This window comes from Oryzias melastigma, linkage group LG16 (genome assembly GCF_002922805.2).
Source record: "Oryzias melastigma strain HK-1 linkage group LG16, ASM292280v2, whole genome shotgun sequence".
Classification (NCBI taxonomy): Eukaryota; Metazoa; Chordata; class Actinopteri; order Beloniformes; family Adrianichthyidae; genus Oryzias; species Oryzias melastigma.
In genome coordinates, this window is record NC_050527.1 from 28,678,532 (window position 1) to 28,696,727 (window position 18,196).

At 44.5% G+C, this 18,196-nt stretch overlaps 1 protein-coding gene across 2 annotated transcripts; it reads left to right on the forward strand.

Moving 5' to 3' along the window:
- Window positions 1–200: 200 nt before the first annotated feature.
- On the forward strand, window positions 201–18,188 carry si:dkey-199f5.8 (beta-1,4-galactosyltransferase 3). 2 transcript variants are annotated; one of them, XM_024258518.2, is made up of 7 exons: window positions 201–382; window positions 6,689–7,394; window positions 12,765–13,000; window positions 15,070–15,257; window positions 15,332–15,454; window positions 16,644–16,748; window positions 17,343–18,188. In XM_024258518.2, the coding sequence occupies exons 2-7, from the start codon at window positions 7,121–7,123 to the stop codon at window positions 17,566–17,568; spliced, it is 1,152 nt and encodes a 383-aa protein (XP_024114286.1). In that variant the 5' UTR covers window positions 201–382; window positions 6,689–7,120; the 3' UTR covers window positions 17,569–18,188. The 2 variants fall into 2 exon arrangements, with proteins under 2 accessions (XP_024114286.1, XP_036071871.1); XM_036215978.1 differs by lacking the exon at window positions 201–382 and adding an exon at window positions 518–610.
- The last annotated feature ends 8 nt before the right edge of the window (window positions 18,189–18,196 follow it).

An 18,196-nucleotide genomic window follows, 5' to 3' on the forward strand; every position in this document is an offset into this window, starting at 1 on the left:
TTTTTATGTCAAACAAAATCTGTTTTTTCTTCATTTAAATAAGTTTCAATTAAACCTTTTCTCCGTTTTTAATTCGATAAAAACATTGTGAATCGTGAGGATCTCAGTGTTAGGATGACGTTTCATTGAGTTTCCAGCTTCCTGAGTAACGATCCAGTGAAGTAACGCGGCGGCTGGCCCCGCCCCCCGCGGCGCTTCCCGGAGCAGGCGGAGGGTTCTTGTGGGTGTGGGCCGGAGTGAAGGGGCGGGACGCGGCCGTGTGGCTCCGCTCCCAAACAGCTTCCACGCAGAACGAACTCCTCAACGTCCGGAGAACACGGCGGAGGACGGAAGCACCGCATACCGGCAGCCGCCTCGCTCCAGGCCCGCCTCGCGCCGTCAGGTGAGCGACACCCGCGAGCGCAACATCTGTTTCTGATTACAGCGGGAGAAAGTAGTTCCGCGTGCGTTAGCAAGCTAGTCCGCTAACCCGTGATTAGCTCGGTTCCGATAGCCTCCCCCCGCTGTAACACCTGGTTAAGTCCACTTGAGGAGTTCCGCGTGCGTCCGTTTCAAACGGGGGTGTTTCTACGGCGCCCGCGTCCCTCAGAAAGCAGAGCCCGCGGCGGCGGTAAGCGCGAGCCCAGCGGCTCCAACTTTCGCCGCGCGGCGCCTTTGAAAAACTTTGGCTCGCGCTAACTCGACGCGTTTGCGCAACTTTCCCTGTGCGGTGAAACCGCCCGAGAGTCCCGCACAGACGCGGGGCGGAACAAAGGCGGCCCGGCGGGCAGGTTCCGGAACAGTTTCTCACTCGGACCGCCCGGTTCGGTCCGGTCCGGTGCGGGACTGGCGGGGGGAAAAGTCTTTAAAATCCTACCCACAATGCCTGAAAGTTTTCTGCGCGGGGAGGAAACGACTTCACGTTCTGTTCTGTAGGTCATAAATAAAGTTTGTTTAAAAAAATCCTTCAGGGATCCAGAACTTCCTCCATGTTGGATTCTGTTTAACAGCTGGACTAACCGGATCAGATTAATCGGATTCAGGTTCACCAGATCAATCATTTACTGCCTTAATTTAAAAAAAAATATTGACTGAAGTAACACAATAAATGATAAACTAGTTCATTCAGAGTTACTAAAGAAACGGATTTCATTTTCGAAATTCAAATCTAGTCAATAGTGAATTCTTATTGGATTCAATGGTTTCACTTTGTTAGTTTTTCCTGTAGTTTTTCAGTTTGATCTCTAATTTTACTCATGTTTAATGATAATTAAATGAGTATTTCAGAGTATTCCAGATCTCCATCAGCCTGTTATCATGATGGAGACCGATCTTGATTCTGCACAGGAATGAAGGCCGACCGTCACTCATGAACCATCAAATATTTGTTCAGACTTTGTCTTTGCTGATCGGAACCTGTCTGTTTGGTGGGGGGAGGGGGTTCAGATCACTCACAGCTGTTTTATCTTCATCCTCCTCAGATCTTCTAAAGCTCATCCAGAAATCCTCTGGATCAGTTCAACTACAACGTTGATGTTTTATTTTAGTCTTCGTGGACAAACTTCATTATTTACTTTATGTTAAAGGTCTTCCAGACTCAAACTTATCAGATTAACTTTTGTTCTCACATGAAAACCAAACACAATGACGGTCTACTGAAGGTTTGTCCGGCAATGACCTCCCAGACGAGGTCAGGAGGTAAATTTACCTGGAGAGGATGTAATCAGTTTGACCACTAGGTGGCGACCACACTCTAGCATTACACCTTATTCCAGTAGAAGAAGAAGGAATGACCAATAAAATTAATATAAAGATGTTAATGTAGTCAGTAATGAACGTTTAAGTTGACCAAGCATTAGCCTATGGTAAATCCTATTATACGTTAGCATCAAGCTAGCAGACTTTAGCTCTCTGTGCTAGATCGATCTCCGCTCTTCTGGATCGATTATTGATCTATTGAGATTAGATCGGTTTTATCATCCCTGACGTCCTTTGGTGCTGGGGTTTAAAAGGTCAGTCAGTGCGGCGTGGGGCGTTCACAAACTCAGTTTGAGTAGGATTTATGAGCGCAAACAGAGAACCAAGTGGTTTCTAAAGATGGTGAGAGTCTCTAACGTGATGTTTTTATCTGAGGACAACAAACTTCCATCTCACTGATGATGACGTGTTATTGGGGCTGCTGTCTCAAACGAGAACATCCTGAAGGGTTTGTCTTCTCAACTTTAGGACATTTTCTTCTCTGGTCTGCTGACTCTGAGTTATGATGTTCCAGTTTGAGCTCCTCAGAGTTTCTTCTGTTCACCAGCAGGTTGTTTCCATTGATGAAGCTGTTCACCTGTGCAGGTGAAGCAAAGCTGCCACACAGGATTCACATTCCTGACTGGCAGTGATCATGGAGATGAAACTAAATCTGTTTCCGTGACCCAGCAGCTCAGAAATGTGTTCATATATTCCATCAGTTTGAATTGTTCCTCGTTGTGAACCCGAGTGGATCTCTCCGCCGCTGATGTTCCAGGAGCTCGTTTTGCGTCCCGTGGAGGTTTGGTCTCCATGGCGGTTGCTGCAGAGTCTGCATGTTGTTGCAGCTGAAGGAGGAGTGGGAGGAAGGATGCATCAGGGAGGTGGGGAGTGACGCCGGCGCTCCGCCCCCGTCCCCCCGAGGAGTCGGACCTTTAGAGCAGTGATGGTGATGAATGGTCGGCCCGGTTTCCATGACGAGGGCGCTGGCTCTGCTGCGTGGCGTTTGCATAATGCCGGGTGATGCTCTTACATAAAGACCTGGAAACATCATATGAGGGAGAGGAATGTGGTTCTTCGGCGTCTGCGCTTACCGACACGACAGCAGTCATGTGACGGTCTTTTAGGCCTCGTTACTTCCTGAGCACCTTCAGAATAAAAGACCATAAACCTCGATCTGCTTCATGAACACACATGAAGGCTCAGCTGAAGAAGCCCCTTCTGATTGAGGGGGGCGGGGCTTGAGAGCTAATTGACTTAACGAAGGCTCAGGTAGCGGCTGAAGCTGTTCTTTGTTCTGGAATGTTCTGGAGCAGAACCGGTGGATGAAGGAAGCGCTGCACCACCTGTTGGGCTCAGCCTTTACCCCCCCCCCCCCCCNNATGCCCCGTCTCTAAAAGCAGCCGTTTGATGGCCGTGCGGCGGCGCTCCTCATCCTCATCAAGCTTCAGCATGGGTTGTTTTGTTTGGGATGCAAAGGCTCAGATGGGGGAAACCTGAGCTGGGCCCCCAGCCCGTGGCGGCAGCAGTTGTTTTCCTCCTCTTGAGTACACAGCTATGATTGGTGGAGATCTATTTTCAACGGACAAACGGCGGCCTGGTGGTCACATATGCGACAGGAGCGTCTCCTCCTCTTGTGTCGGCGCCGAGGTGGAGTTTCTGATGAAGTCTCCAGTCCGTCTGTGTGTTCCTGGACGATCTGTTCATTAATCATCAGAAGCTGTTTGGAGCTCACAGTTTTGGGTTTTTCCCAAACTTTTTTTTTTTTTTCCTTATTTCATTCTGACAAAAAGATCCATCAGAAGAACTAGTTCAACCACAGAACTGAAGCCGTCCTGGGATGTGCGCCAGTCAAATCTTCCTCACAAATTCAAAACGCATGTAAAACTGTAAAAAAGCAGTTTGTTTCAGGTGTGCAGCGGCATGACGGTAAATGTTGTTTCAGGAAAAGCAGCTTCTGCATGAATGTGCTGCAGAAAGCTCTGGTTCTGCACGCCGTGTTCTGTGCAGCAGCTCCGAGTCCCTGCCAGGTAACCAGCGAGTGTTTGCACCAGAACCCCCCCCTCAAAGGAGAGGGAAGGCTTTAATGACTCTCAGTGGGACTGAAGATGCAGTGAGATCATTTCCCGCTGACTGAACTTTCTCTTCTCTTGTTTAGAATAACATTAGTCAAGGAAAACTTCACAAACGAGCCTAACGAAGTGAAACTTTTGGACCAAACTAAGACAGAATTTAATGTTTCAGGAGATGGATGGTTGCTGTGTTTCGTTGCTCGGCGTTGGTGTTTGTGCTGCAGTGTGAAGCTGCTCGGTGCTGACGTGGAGCAGCTCTGATGTGAAGCAGATGCTGCTGGAAACAGCAGCGTGTACAGAGGAAGACTCTGCTGCAGTGATGAAGACCGTCCTCGAAGATATGTTTGGCTTATCAGCCAATAAACGGATCAATGACGAACCTGAAACCTGAGCTGGAGCAAAATGAGGTTTATTTGCAGAAAAATCTGAATGTTTGTTAGAAAACTGGATTTCATGGGTTTGTTTTTAGTTAATATCAAACCACAAGGATGACCTGCAACAGTTTGATGACAGACTGATCAGGATGTAGTGCCGTCTGCTGCTGGTGAGGCCGTGGATCAGTGCTGAGACCAGCCAACGATTCACAAATCCAACCAGGATTTGGACTATTTCATGTGTTATGGTTGAATAGTTTGTCTTAGTTAAAATATGTATTTAATTCCTATCAATGATACGTTTTTTAGAGATCAGAATACAAAAATGATAAAAGATTTAGAAGGCATGTTATCACTTTAAACAGTGCCAGACCCTTTAGTGTTCAAGTGGAGTCGGCCTCCAACCGTCCTGTTGTGTTAACCTTTTATTATTTATCCATTTTCAGAACCTGTTTTAGTGAACTGAACTTGACTCTGTTTTTTTTTCATCCACAAAAAGATTTGATACTTTTATTTTGAAAACGAGAACCTTCACGTACACTTTACTTTGTATTTTCTCTGGTGAAGGTTCTCATTTGTTTAAATTTATATATTTTAAATCCAGCATTGTTCTGGATTTCAGAGCGTTAACCTTATTGTCTGAAGTGTATTTTTACTAAACTCTATTCTTCTTTTAAACTAGTGATTTTGGACATCACAAATATTTGTACTTGATTTTTCTGGAAACAGAACCTGTAACACACTGCAGTTCTGCTGCATTTACATGTAAAAGGGTCCATGAGAACATCAGAACCGCGTTTCTACTGGTTTCTACTTGCTTGTTGCTGAACGGCATCATGGGAGTTCTGTGCAGGAACCTGAGGGCCTTTTCTGCTTCATGTGATCATCGTGATTCGTGTCTGAGGCCTTAAAAGAATGACTCATTGAGGGGGAGGGGCTTGTAGCATGTGAGGAGCAGCAGAAAAGAGAGAGATAAATATAGTGTCATGGACCCCCCCCCATCTCATTGTGCAGTCATTCATACAAGTGAACATCAGTGTAAAATATTAATGCCCCCCAGCCAGCGTGCAAAACGTTCCATAAATGGGCTGCTGAAGGAGCAGAGAGGATGCTGGGAAACGCAGTTTACTGCTCTGCAGTCCTTTAGGTCTGCCACACCTGCAGACCCAGATCTGCAGACCCAGAACACGCCCACCTGTCCTCATTCTCTACTGGGATGCAACGCCGCTTCAGGCGCACAAACACAATAATAACACACCCGCCCCACCAGCCGGGTCGGGTTACAGGTCACTATGACACCTGAGGAGGTGTCACGTACACCGATCTCCTCGATCTTTCCCAGAAAAACCTGAAAAGAACCAGAAGGTTTGAGAATTAATTAACAATTGGGATGAAACGTATTGATAATCTAATCCCTAATCTGTCTTTTGATGGACTGTCATAGATCACAAGGGCTCATTCGATGGTTCTGGACAGACTACAGGTTGTCAATAGGTTCCTGAAACTGGATTAAAATGGTTCAGATGATCTAGAGGTTGATCCTCTGATTTAACTCATAACTTCTGTTTACAGCTGGAGTGTCAAACTCAATCACACAAGGGGCCGTCATCCAAAAGACACCTTGGATCACGGCCGAATAGGATAAACATTTATTAAAACACTCTAAAACGACATTTATAAAACTTTAAAACTAACTTTTTAACATAATTATCAACTAGATATATATAGCATTACCTGTGATAATGATGATGTGAATGCTGGAAGCTGAAATTGATAGTCAGCTAAAATATCAGCTAAAGTCCAAAATAGTCCAAAAAGCTGCAGAATGCAGATTTTAAAACTTTAAAACTGTAACTTTTTAACATAATTATGAATAATAATAAGGCAGGAATATTATTCAAGAATAAATCAACTTAAACCTTAAATAACTTTCAATATTTTACTCTCCATAACAATATAATTTGTCAAAATTATACAAGTTAAAAATGAGCTCAAGATAACATCGGGTCATTAATAATGAAATAAAATGATCTGGAGGGCCGGATAGAATTAAGCGATTTACATCCAGGAAAATGCTAAAAACAGGAAGTTCTGTTTCAGCAGAAGCCTTCTGAGGCTTTCAGACCTCCTTGTTTTGTCTGGAAGTCCTTAGTGATATCTGGGATTGCCATTTGTAATCCGGCGAGGACGCTCTCTTAGCCACCGGGATTAGGATTAGCGCCTCAGCACGCCGGCTTTAACAAGCTCTAATTGGCGTGCGGCGGGTTTGTGGCGAATCCGTGGCGGAGATCTGGAAGTTCAGGGCGGCGTGCGGTTCCCGTCCGCCGCTCGGGACCCCCCGGGTCTGTTTGGCCCAGGCTTTTCCAACATGCTGCGTGGCTTCACACAAACAAACACCATCCGTTTGTGCGCTCACAATGGCTCATTGTGTGGAGGGGGGGCGCAGCTGGAAGCCTGGGGTGGCTGTCCTCTGGGCTTCCGGGCTGGGGGTGTCGGAGTGACCGCCTCTCTTCTGTTCTCTTTCAGAGTCCGGCTGCCGTCCGCCCCCCCGACTGGACTCCTCTCCGTGGGACCACAGAGCCCCCCAGCCCCGTCCTTTCACTGAAGCCACTCCCCCCGCCCCTCCAGCCGCTGGGTAATCCTCAGAGTGGGGGCTGCTGCGCGTCTGTCATGGTCACCGCTGCGGAGGCCCCCCCCAGGAAAGACTGAGAGCAGAAGGCAGCGTGACAGAGGGGGCGGCAGCTCTGAGCTCAGGATGGCAGTCAGGGAGGGGGCTCCATGATGTAGGACCTCCACCCCCCACAGCTGCAACCAGAGTGGATCAGACTTCACTCCCAGAAACCCCCAATAGAGGAACCCCCGTTCTGAGTGGGCTTTCGGCCCCCCGCTCACCACAAGTGCCTTCTCCCCCCTTCCTGTTTGAGCGAGGAGGCTTTGCGCCCGCCGCGTCCCGCCGCCATGGTGGCGCTCCAGTCCAAGTGGCGCTACGGCTTCATGTTCCTGGGCATCCAGCTGGTGGTTATGGCCCTGCTGTCCCGGGAGGGGTACCACCGCAGGGTCACCTACTTCATCCGCATCTTCCGCAGGCCCGGCACCACCAGCCTGCCCACCCGCAACGTCACCACAGAGGGCGGCGGCGCCCTGGACGTTTACTCCAACCTGTCCAACCTGATCCTGAAGTACAACCGCAGGGACGACATGAAGTTCTGCCCCAAGACGTCCCCCTTAGTAGGTGAGTCTGGTTCCTGGGAGGGGGCGGGTCATTGGGTGTACCAGAGAACTGGACTGAGTAGCTCCTCCCACTGGGATTTAAACAGGAAGTTTAACCACCAGTTGTTCCTAAAGTTCGTCCCATCAGTTCTGCACACCTAGATGTTTGAAATGTGTTCTCCACATTTGACCTCTCCCCTGGGGGAGTGGTGAGCTGCAGACACAGTCGCACGGGAACCGTTTGGTGGTTTAACCCCCAAATCAAACCCCTTAATGCTGAGTGTCCAGCAGGGGGCACTGGATCCATTTTTAGTCTCTGGTTTGACTCAGCCGGGATTTGAACCCACAACCTTCTAGTCTCAGGGCAGACACTCCACCACAGGGTCACTGAGCTGGTAAACAGCTGTTACCGAGTCATTCTATTGGTCAGAATAAACATTCTGATGTCTTTTTAACATTTCTTGTTAAAAATAAATGTTTATATATTTGAAGTCCTAAACTGACCAACCTGATGTCTCCATAAAAGTAGGTGGAGCCTGCTGGCCCTCCCATCCAAAGTTCAAAGCATTTGACAGATTTTGTGTAGCTTTCTAGTGGTAGGGGTGTGGCCTTCTTAAAAGCTCACTCCTGATTGGTGAGTGGTTGCTATAGAAACGCAGATTTGGACCAATCACTGTCAGCGGCGTCTGTCTCAAGAAAACATGGCGAGTGAAATGTCTTCATTTGGTCTGAGCTGAAAGTAAAGCTTCCGTCACCTGAACGAGGGGTGACCCGTACTGGTTCTGAGGGTTTTTGGGTCGCCCGGTCCGTGGAGGAGCAGCTGCAGGTGTGTCTTGATCGGATTTATTTATTTACACATGGGACTTGATGCTCGTTCGATCACCTCAAACCATGAAAATGGAGCGGACCATTGTGTTGGTTAGGATAAAGGTTCTTCACGTTTGAGGTACATGAGGCTGTGGATCATTTAGGTGGTGATACGATTCACAGATCAAACCATGAGTATCTGTAATATAATGTTTATTTCTTTATATTTGTCTTTTACTTAGGGCTGTAAATGTTGACACGTTAAGGCACACGACTAATAAAACATAATTAGTTTGTTAATATTTATTCTCCCTCAGGCGTCCTGTGAGATCAGCCTAATAAAACTCAGTTTAAATAAACTTAAACTGTTTTTACATCCTGTGATTTTATTTTTATTTTATTTTTTCTACATACTGTAACTTTAAAAAAAACAAACGTTGATTAATCGCAATTAATTTTTGCCAGATTAGCGATTAATTAGTTAATTTTTTAATCGATTCTCTGCCCTACTTTTACTGGATGTATGAAAATGAAATTATATGTAATAAATCACCATCAAATGTGTCTTTATTTAGAACAGGAGGTCAGTGGATCTGGTTAAGTTCAGTAGGAACAGAAACAACATAAACATCTCTCTTGTTTTGGATCATTTAACTCCTGAAAATGTTCTCCACAGTTTCCATCCTCAAAGTTCTGCCTCACTTCTCTCAGACTCAAGTTACTCCACGGTAACGATGGTTCATCTAAACCAGCGGTCTGCAACCTGCAGCTCTTTTATCCCTTTATCGTGGCTCTTTAGCTTTAAGAAAAATACTACTCATAAATAATCGATTAGTTAGTTACATTTTGACATTTCTGTTAGGTTTTTAATGTCAAAATGAAGGCAAAAAGTTTAATTTACTGTCATAGGAATCCAGTAGAAATGTTCTTTAAATTATGTTTTTATTGTCAAAGTTATTCAAATAAAAGTCTCTACAAATGCAGTTTAAAACGATTAAAAAATGAGAGTAAAAACCTGTTTATTTTAAATGTTTTTCTATTTGTTTTAGTTCTACGTCGGTGTTCATATTTGACAGTAAAAGGAGAACAAGATGCACAAACATCCTAATGACGATCTTGCATTTTATTCTGAAGTTACTCAGCTGCAGCAGGACCTTAACTGACAGGATGTATTTTATTTTGAAAGGAACTTTTTGTGCTGCTGTCAAAAGTAAAATAAATTAAAATAGTTATAGAAACATATAGACAGTGTTGTTATTAAATCAATATTGTATTGTGATATTTAAAAGCTCCTTTTCTGAAATCATTTTTATTTGCCACAAAAACATAAATATTGTGTATTTTCTTTTTTATTGTTATTGAGCCTTTAAAACAGATCAGAGTTCAAGTTTGAAATGGTCCACAGTTCCAGTTTTTTATTACATTTATTGTATGAAGGAAACAAAAATCAAAAACAGTAATGAGGATAACTGCAAAGGGCTATAAGTCTAAATACTGTGTATTTTCTAATGATGTGGGACTTTGTGGCTCTGGTCGGGTTCTGGTCTATAAGAAACTGGACCAAATGGCTCTTCTAGTGTTGTAGATCCTGTTTCTGAATCTTCAGACTCCAGACTGGATCATCAGTGCTGGTACTGGAGTTCAGCTGTGAGATCAGGACTTTACAGATCTGGTTTAAAGAGTCTCTTTTTCCTGTGTCAGAATCAGCTGATTCACGGTGATTACATTCATACTTACAGCTGTGTGAGTCGGAATGCTCTGAAGTTAATTACTTCAACTGTTGAAGAATTTCCATAACCAGAAGAATGTCAACACTGAAGCTTCAGTGTCAGAACTAATGAGTTCTTTCATAACTTCAGTCAGTAAACTACTCGTTTAACTACAAATTAGTACTCAATAGTTTTACTTTGAAAATGGGAAGCTTCATTGACACTTTATTTTGAAGGTTTGTTTACTTTGGTGACAGTAGCGTCGTGCATGTGGGTTTAATTTTAAGTTTGAGTTTAAAATCTAGAATTATTCTGCATTTCAGAGCGATAAACACCTGACTTATATTCTTACCACATTCTATCATGAACCGATTTTGGACATGAGGAATATATTCATAAAATATCCTTTTGAGTTGTAGAAGGGTTCAGTACGACCTGTCGCCCGCAGCACGCCCGTAGATAAACAGGATCAATGACAGGTTTGACCATTTTCACCTGCGGTTTAAGCCATTATCTACGGGTGACATCAGACTTGCTCTGTCCAGTTCTCTGATACTGTCGATGGGTTTGACCCTGTCAGGTCAGTCCTCCAATCAAAGAGCGTGGCGTTCTCTTAGAGGCTCCTCGCTACACTGAAGTCTTGAAGCCTGTTTGGAGAGGGAGTTTGTGCAGGGGGGGGGGGTTACCCTCCTCTTCCTCTTCCTCAGTCCTTCGGCTCGGTTTACGTCTCTGACTGATGGATCCTGTTTTACCTGCTGACAGCAGGTGTTGGATGTTTTATTTGAGGCAAACAACTCCACCTTTAGGGAAAAACCTGCTGACGTCAGCGTTTCATCCTGACCCCCCCAACAGGTTTTCAGATACTTCCTCTATGGAACCAGGAGTCTGGATTAGTTCCCAGAGGGTTAAATGAGGAGCTCATCTGATGAGAAGCTGAGGTCTGCAGGACGTTCTGATGGTCACAGTTCTGTGGTCGGTGTGTGAATGTGGGATTCCTGCCATTCATCGGATTCTCGTGAGCCTGGAACCGTACTGGGGGTTAAAGAGACGCCATTCACACTTTGAAATGCTCACTGGGTTTTTAAGCTGATATGGAATTTAACTTTTATTTCAGCAACATGCTAGCTGTTTGGCTAATTTAGACATTTTTCTGGTTTTTAAAGCGAATTTGGGATTTAGCTAATTTTATAACACTGTTAGCTGTTTATGCAAAATGAGACATTTATTTCTAATTTTTTGTGTTGATATTTTAGCATTATGCTAGCAGTTTTGGCTAATTTAGACATTTAGATAACCCCTAACTTAAAAAACTTCATAGTGGAGTCTATAAAGTGCTGGATTTTAAAGGTAATTCTGTGCTCACTACTTTTGTTTTTCTATACACCAGATATGACGTCATTGATTTCACAAAGTGAAAATCAAATAAATATTAACATTTGACTGTTTATTTATGACTCCACTGCGTTCTGAGGCTAAAAATGTGGACGGTTTGAGTATTACATTTAAACACATTTTTTTGTTCAAAATTGTTCGACCAAAGTGCACTGTGGTCTACATCTGCTAATCTAGTGAGCATCGATGTACGCTAGTTTATCTCAGACTTCTGGGAAATGTCTAGTGCACTTGATTCTGGAATTAGTAGATTTGAACAGCACTAGAAAATGGAGAATGGACCATATAGTGATCAGTGGGTCGATTTGGACACAAGCATTGTTCCAGTTCTCTGAGCTAATTTAGGGTTTAGCTAACATTTGACCAATATGTTAGCTGTTTTTGGCTAATTTAGACATTGTTCTAGTTTTTTAGGCTATGGAGCCGTTTCAGGGCCGTAACTGTGTAAAACCCAAAAAAACAACTTGAAAAAATCAAGCAGATACTTTTAGAAATTCTAATATACAGTCAATTTTTTTCAGCTTTACATTTTGTTTTTTTAGGTTTCAAAGCTCAAATTTTCCGTTTTAAATATTTTTTTTTCACTTTCCTCTTTTTGTTTTTTGGTTTCAAATCAAAACATTTTCAGACACTTACATTTTTCTAGCATAACAATATTTTAGTCTGAATTTTTCTAGTAGTTTTATTTGGGTCTCAAACACTTATGGCTCCAAAGGGGCGTGGCCTGACGGGCACTAGCAAAGACTAAAGTTCGCTGTGAACGTGTCTTTGGGCCTCTGAGCCTCACAGTTTATTGACTCTGGAGTAATCACTCTCTTGGAGGAAACGGTTCCTTGACTCTGGATTTCTCTGAGGGAGGGGCAGCAGTCTGGACAGAGGACCCCCTTAAATCATCGGTTGGTCTTTGTGTTTATCAGGGAGGAGTAAGCGTTGTTTCTGGATGTTTATGTGGCTCCTAAGCTAGGGCTGGGCGATATGGGAATTTTCATATTGCGATATCGTTTTTTTCATTTTGTGCGATAACGATATTAAATCAGCATCACTTCCCGTTTAGGTTAATATTCTGTGTAAAGTATTTAAATGAAGTGTTGAGGTTGCAGTCAGGACCATGCCACGCCCCCATACCTGCAGGCTCCGCCCTCTGCCTCCTGGCCCCTGTTGCCTAACCTCTCCAGAGCACTGCTGACCTCCAGGAGGGCGTGGCCAGTCTGTCAGCAGCAGACGGTGAGCACTCTGATAGAAACCAGTCTGATGACTCGGCTGCTTCTAACGCAACCGAGAACTGAGTCGGTTTGGGAGATCCAGGAGAGAGTCGCCAAACCCGTTCCTGTGGCGACGAGGACTCAGACTGTCAGAGCGACTCGAACCCTCTGATAGTTCAGCTGCAGTTTGAGCCTCTGCTCCGCATTCAAATCAGCAGCTGGTTTCCTGACCGAACATTTGCCTTCCTCCATCATCATCATCATCATCTGTTTGTTTTCCAGGAGGGCCCATCCACGTCAGCTTCCCCTCAGGACTCACTCTGGCCCAGGTTGAGGCCAAGAACCCGCTGGTGATGCACGGGGGGCGGTACCGGCCGCCCGACTGCGAGGCGCGACACAAGACGGCCATCATCATCCCACACCGGAACCGGGAGCACCACCTCAAGTACCTGCTGTACTACCTCCACCCGTTCCTGCAGCGGCAGCAGCTCAACTACGGCATCTACATCATCCACCAGGTGAGGAGGGAAGAACTGAACGTTCTCCACCTTTACCTGTGACATCCACCACCTTTACCTGTGACCTCCACCACCTTTACCTGTGACCTCCACCACCTTTACCTGTGACCTCCACACCTTTACCTGTGACCTCCACACCTTTACCTGTGACCTCCACCACCTCCAGCTAAGAATGAATAGTTGTAAACCTTCCGGTCGTTCTGGCTAGCGTTAGCCTAGTGCTAGCAGGGACCCTGGACTGTCTACATGAATCATATAAGCGGTCCTGTTGTATACAGTCAATGACGTTGGCGTCCTGCAGACGCATTTAGTGTTTTCTTTTGCTGTAAATGTGCTGGATACAAAAGAACCGAGAGAGCAGAGATGCAACTTTTTATCTAGAAAAATCTCCTCCAACCACAGATAAACACAAAAACAAAACATGAAAAATGTTCTTGTGGTTTATTTATTTTTGTCATTCTGGTCTGTAAAAGACTCGAATGTCTGTTTTTCAAAAGTTAATTTTTATAAGCAGATAATTTAGCAACTAATTGCAATTAAGAAATTAAATTAAGCAAATGTTTTTTGCATGTCAGTAAAAAACTTTATTATTTTGCACTTAAAAACAAAGCAAAAATGTTTGCAGGTTAAGATTAAACAGTTTCCTTTACAATTATTATATCGGTCATTATTTGTATTAAAAACGTCCTTGTTACATTGCTATTAAAGTTAAAGTCTTAACATTTGTTCTGACCACTGAAATGCACTTTCTCTGTTTAAAGATGAATGACTGATACAACAATAGTGTTTCTACCACCTCTTCAATTTATTTGCAGGTTTAAATTTGTTAGAATACATCAGAGCCGTACGCTGTTACTTTGAACTTACACATATTTTTTCTCACATATTTAAAAAATATCGATATAAAAGATTGGAAAATATCGGTCATCAATATCATGCCTCACTATTCTTAAGTCTTCAGCCGACTGTTTTTATTTATTAGTAACTCATGTTTGTGTTTAGTGATCAAATCTCTTTATTGATTATTCAGGTTTATATAATGATTCACAGGAAAAACATGAACGCAGTCGGACCGTGTTGATCTTCTGAGAAATGATTCCGTTTCCTTCTCATGGAGTTCATTATCTCTGATCTGGTTTTACTGCAGTAGATTCTTCATATGGAGCGCCCTCTGCTGTTTCTCCTGGGAAAAACACTTGAAGGTTTTCTGGATTATTTTAATCCACATTTAAAGGTGCAGTGATGCTGTGACTCCTTCTTCACACTCTTGGATTTCAGAAATAGATTAGTTCTGTCGTGCGATTAATTTAATCATGACCTGTAATTCATGAATCAAATCGATTTTAATCGCTAATATTTTAACCTAATAGTTGTTGTAAAAAGCCTAATTTTGAAGTATTTTCATTCAGTTTTGTGACATTGCGGTGCAATAAAAAAATCAAAATATGTTTAAGCTTTGTTTATGTTCTCCTGACGATCCTCATCCAGGATAAAGGGAGACCACAGCGCTGTCGGTGCACGCCGGAGCGTCACCATGACAACGTGACACCGGTTTTAAATAGTCTACTTTTTGTGAAAAATATAGCGTGACTGAAGTTCTAATAACTGATTGATTTTTTTTTCTATAAGTGATCCTGATATGAGCGGGATAATGCGCTTCCAGGTGTGCATTATCAGACATGAACGATCTGACACCCTTTAGGTAAATGTTATCCTAAAAGGACTAAAGTTCCCTGCAGAACATGAACTCTATGTTTATTAAAACCTGCAGAAACAGAAATCAAACTGTTGGATCTTGACGTTTTAATCGACAGTTTTTCCTCCAGATGTGCAGAAAATCAAACTGTTGTTCTTTGGGACAGACGAGAAATGACCTTCCAGTTTGTGGAATTCTCCAGCACTTCTGTTTTTTCTGCTCCAGCAGTTCTGTGCTGAGGAGAACTCAGAGTGACGGATCGTGTTCGGAGTCTAACGCTCTCCTTAATGTTTGCCTGCATGGAAACTCCTCCAGCGTCTGGAGGCTGTTGGAGGGAAAATCAAACTCTGACATAATGACGGTTTCCCCCCAGGCTGGAAACTACACCTTCAACAGAGCCAAGCTCATGAACATCGGCTTCAGGGAGGCCATGAGGGAGGAGGACTGGGACTGCCTGTTCTTCCACGACGTGGACCTGATCCCTGAAGACGACCGCAACACCTACATCTGCGACGCCAACCCCAAACACGCCGCCATCGCCATGGACAAGTTTGGCTACAAGTGGGTTCTCCTTCTGCCCCGTCGATCGCACACGCCTGTGGAAGTCTGACCCGTCTACCGCTTGTCCCTTCCAGGCTCCCGTACAACATGTACTTCGGAGGGGTGTCGGCCCTCTCTCCTCTGCAGTACCTGAAAATGAACGGCTTTCCCAACAACTACTGGGGCTGGGGGGGCGAGGACGACGACATCGGCGTCAGGTGAGTTCCTGCAGAAACGTTTGATGGGGAAAGTCTCAAACGATTTATCCTCCATCACTGTAATCTGTTCAAGTCCAGATGATCTCATCCTGCAGGATTTGATAATAATAGAGGATCAGTTCTGCGGAACATAGTTTAGACTCCGCCCACTTCACACTGAGTTTTAAACTTCTTTCCTTGTTCACCTGTTTTATGGTCTGAGCGAAATTCAAAGTTTAACTAAAAATATAGAATTACCTGTAATAATCCTGTAAGATGAATGTGGCCGCTAAAGATGCTACTGCTGATAGCTAAAGATGCTAGTGCTGATAGCTAGAGATGCTAGTGCTGATAGCTGAAGATGCTAGTGCTGATAGCTGAAGATGCTAGTGCTGATAGCTGAATATGCTAGTGCTAGTAGCTGAAGATGCTAGTAGCTGAAGATGCTAGTGCTGATAGCTGAAGATGCTAATGCTGATAGCTGAAGATGCTAGTGCTGGTAGCTGAAGATGCTAGTGCTGGTAGCTGAATATACTAGTGCTGGTAGCTGAAGATGCTAGTGCTGATAGCTGAATATGCTAGTGCTGGTAGCTGAAGATGCTAGTGCTGGTAGCTGAAGATGCTAGTAGCTGAACATGCTAATGCTGATAGCTAAAGATGCTAATGCTGATAGCTGAAGATGCTAATGCTGGTAGCTAAAGATGCTAGTGCTGGTAGCTGAAGATGCTAATGCTGATAGCTGAAGATGCTAATGCTGATAGCTAAAGATGCTAGTGCTGGTAGCTGAAGATGCTAGTGCTGATAATGAAAGATTTATAGCTAAAAAACCTGAAACTGATAGTTAGCTAAAATATTAGCTAAATGCCAAAATAGCAAAAAAAAAAATTTAATTTTGTCAAAACAGCTAGCATAATGCTAAAATATGAGCTAAACCTCAATTATTCTATAACACTAGAAACATGTCTGAATTAGCTTAAACACCTGACATAATGTTAAAACATCAGCACAACTCCAAATTGTCCTATAAAAAAACTGGAAACATAATGTCTAATTTTGTCAAAACATCAAGCATATTGTTACAATTTTTGCTAAACCTAAATTAGCCTAAACAGCTAGCATATTGCTAAAATATTCCCACACCTCCGAATTAGCCTCAAAGGTTGTTGCTTCAGAATCGATTCGCTGTGATTTCCTGCCGTGTCGGTTTCAGGGTGTCTCTGGCCGGGATGCACATCAGCCGCCCGCCGCTGAAGCACGGGCGCTACAAGATGATCAAACACAAGCTGGACCAAGGCAACGACGTCAACCCCAAGAGGTAGGATCCACCGCTCCTGCTGAGCAGAGACCTGATCAGCTTCTGTGGTCTGGGCTCTGAGCTGCAGCGGTTTGTACTGAAAGTCGTTTTTTTTTGAGAAAACAAGATAATGTTATAACGAGAAAATGAAGTTTGTTTTCTCGAAAACAGGATATTAACCTGTTATAACTAGAAAGTGAACCTAATTTTCTTGAGAGAAGGAGATGACTCGTTCTGACTAGAAATCAAAGTTAGTGAAAACAAGATAGTAATGCTGTAACGGTTATTAGTGAGATAATGTTATAACGAGAATATGAAGTTCGTTTTCTCGTTATAACAGAGTGGATCTCATCATAACAAGAAACGATAAAAAAAAAAAAGAAAAAGTATGGCCGGCCGATTTCAGCTGTCGTACATATTTGTTTTTGGGGTCTTCATACTCGGTCGTATCTTTGTGTTCGACTCATGAAGAATTGAGATTTTTAAGGAGGAAATTATTGTAGTTTCTGCTTCTGAAATAAACTGGTGGATCTCTAGGTGGTGAGCTCCTGTTTCCTCAAGAGCTCCATCTTTATTGGTCGAAGCCCCACCTTTCTGTATGCTCCGCCCCCTCAGGTTCAACATGCTGGCGAAGACGCGTCAGACGTGGAAGCTGGACGGGATGAACTCCCTGGAGTACGAGGTGGTGTCCCGGCAGTACCTGCCGCTCTACGCCAACATCACCGTCAACATCGGCACAGAGAAGGGCCTGAAGCTGGCCGTGAAGGCTCCTCCCCCTCCTCCTGCCGCCAAAGACAAACCAATAGACAAAGAGGCAGCCAAAGCTCCGCCCAAACCCTGAAGGGGGCGCTGCTCCTCCTGCAGGACGCTGCAGAAGGCCGGCCTCCCTGTGGCGAGCTGCGGCGGATCAAAGTGACCTTCCTGTGAAGCGGTTGACGCTGGACTGAGTTCGTCTGCGCGGCGTGAACCCTGAGGCCTTAGAACCTTTAGACTCTGATGGAGCCGGCGTGGAGCTCTGAGCTCCGCCTCCATCGCCAGAGGACGATGATGCCAAATCTGCACCTTTCTCTGCTTTTGCCTTGAAGCTGATGAGCGGGAAACCCCGAGATGAAGCTGCCATCAGCTTCCTCTGAAGCTCCGTGAGATTTCCCAGAAGCGCCGAGTTCTTCCGCTCCGACAGCTGATTGTTCCCCCGAGAGAAAGCGGTCCGTTTCCCCGGCCGGTCCGACCGACCGGCACAACAAACCAAAGACGTTTGAGGACCATTTTCTGATCTTTCTATCACCTGGTGTTGGTTTCTGAGAACGGAGCAGCTGCTCCACTCGTCCGTCGTCTGCTGGTTATCACTTTAGGGGGGCGCCCTCGGCCCCCGTGGGGGTCTGAGGGGAACGGGGTCTTTCTGCTCTTCTTCTGCACAGTCCACAGTGGCCTTAAGTTCTCTAATAAAACCTTCAAAGTAAACGTCTGTG

Excerpts from the sequence above, each read along its gene's own strand:
- si:dkey-199f5.8 (XM_024258518.2), top strand. The coding sequence starts at position 7,121 with ATGGTGGCGCTCCAGTCCAAGTGGCGCTACGGCTTCATGTTCCTGGGC. Across the intron at positions 13,001-15,069 it reads GCATCTACATCATCCACCAG|GCTGGAAACTACACCTTCAA; the intron begins GTGAGGAGGGAA and ends GTTTCCCCCCAG. Across the intron at positions 16,749-17,342 it reads AACGACGTCAACCCCAAGAG|GTTCAACATGCTGGCGAAGA; the intron begins GTAGGATCCACC and ends CCGCCCCCTCAG.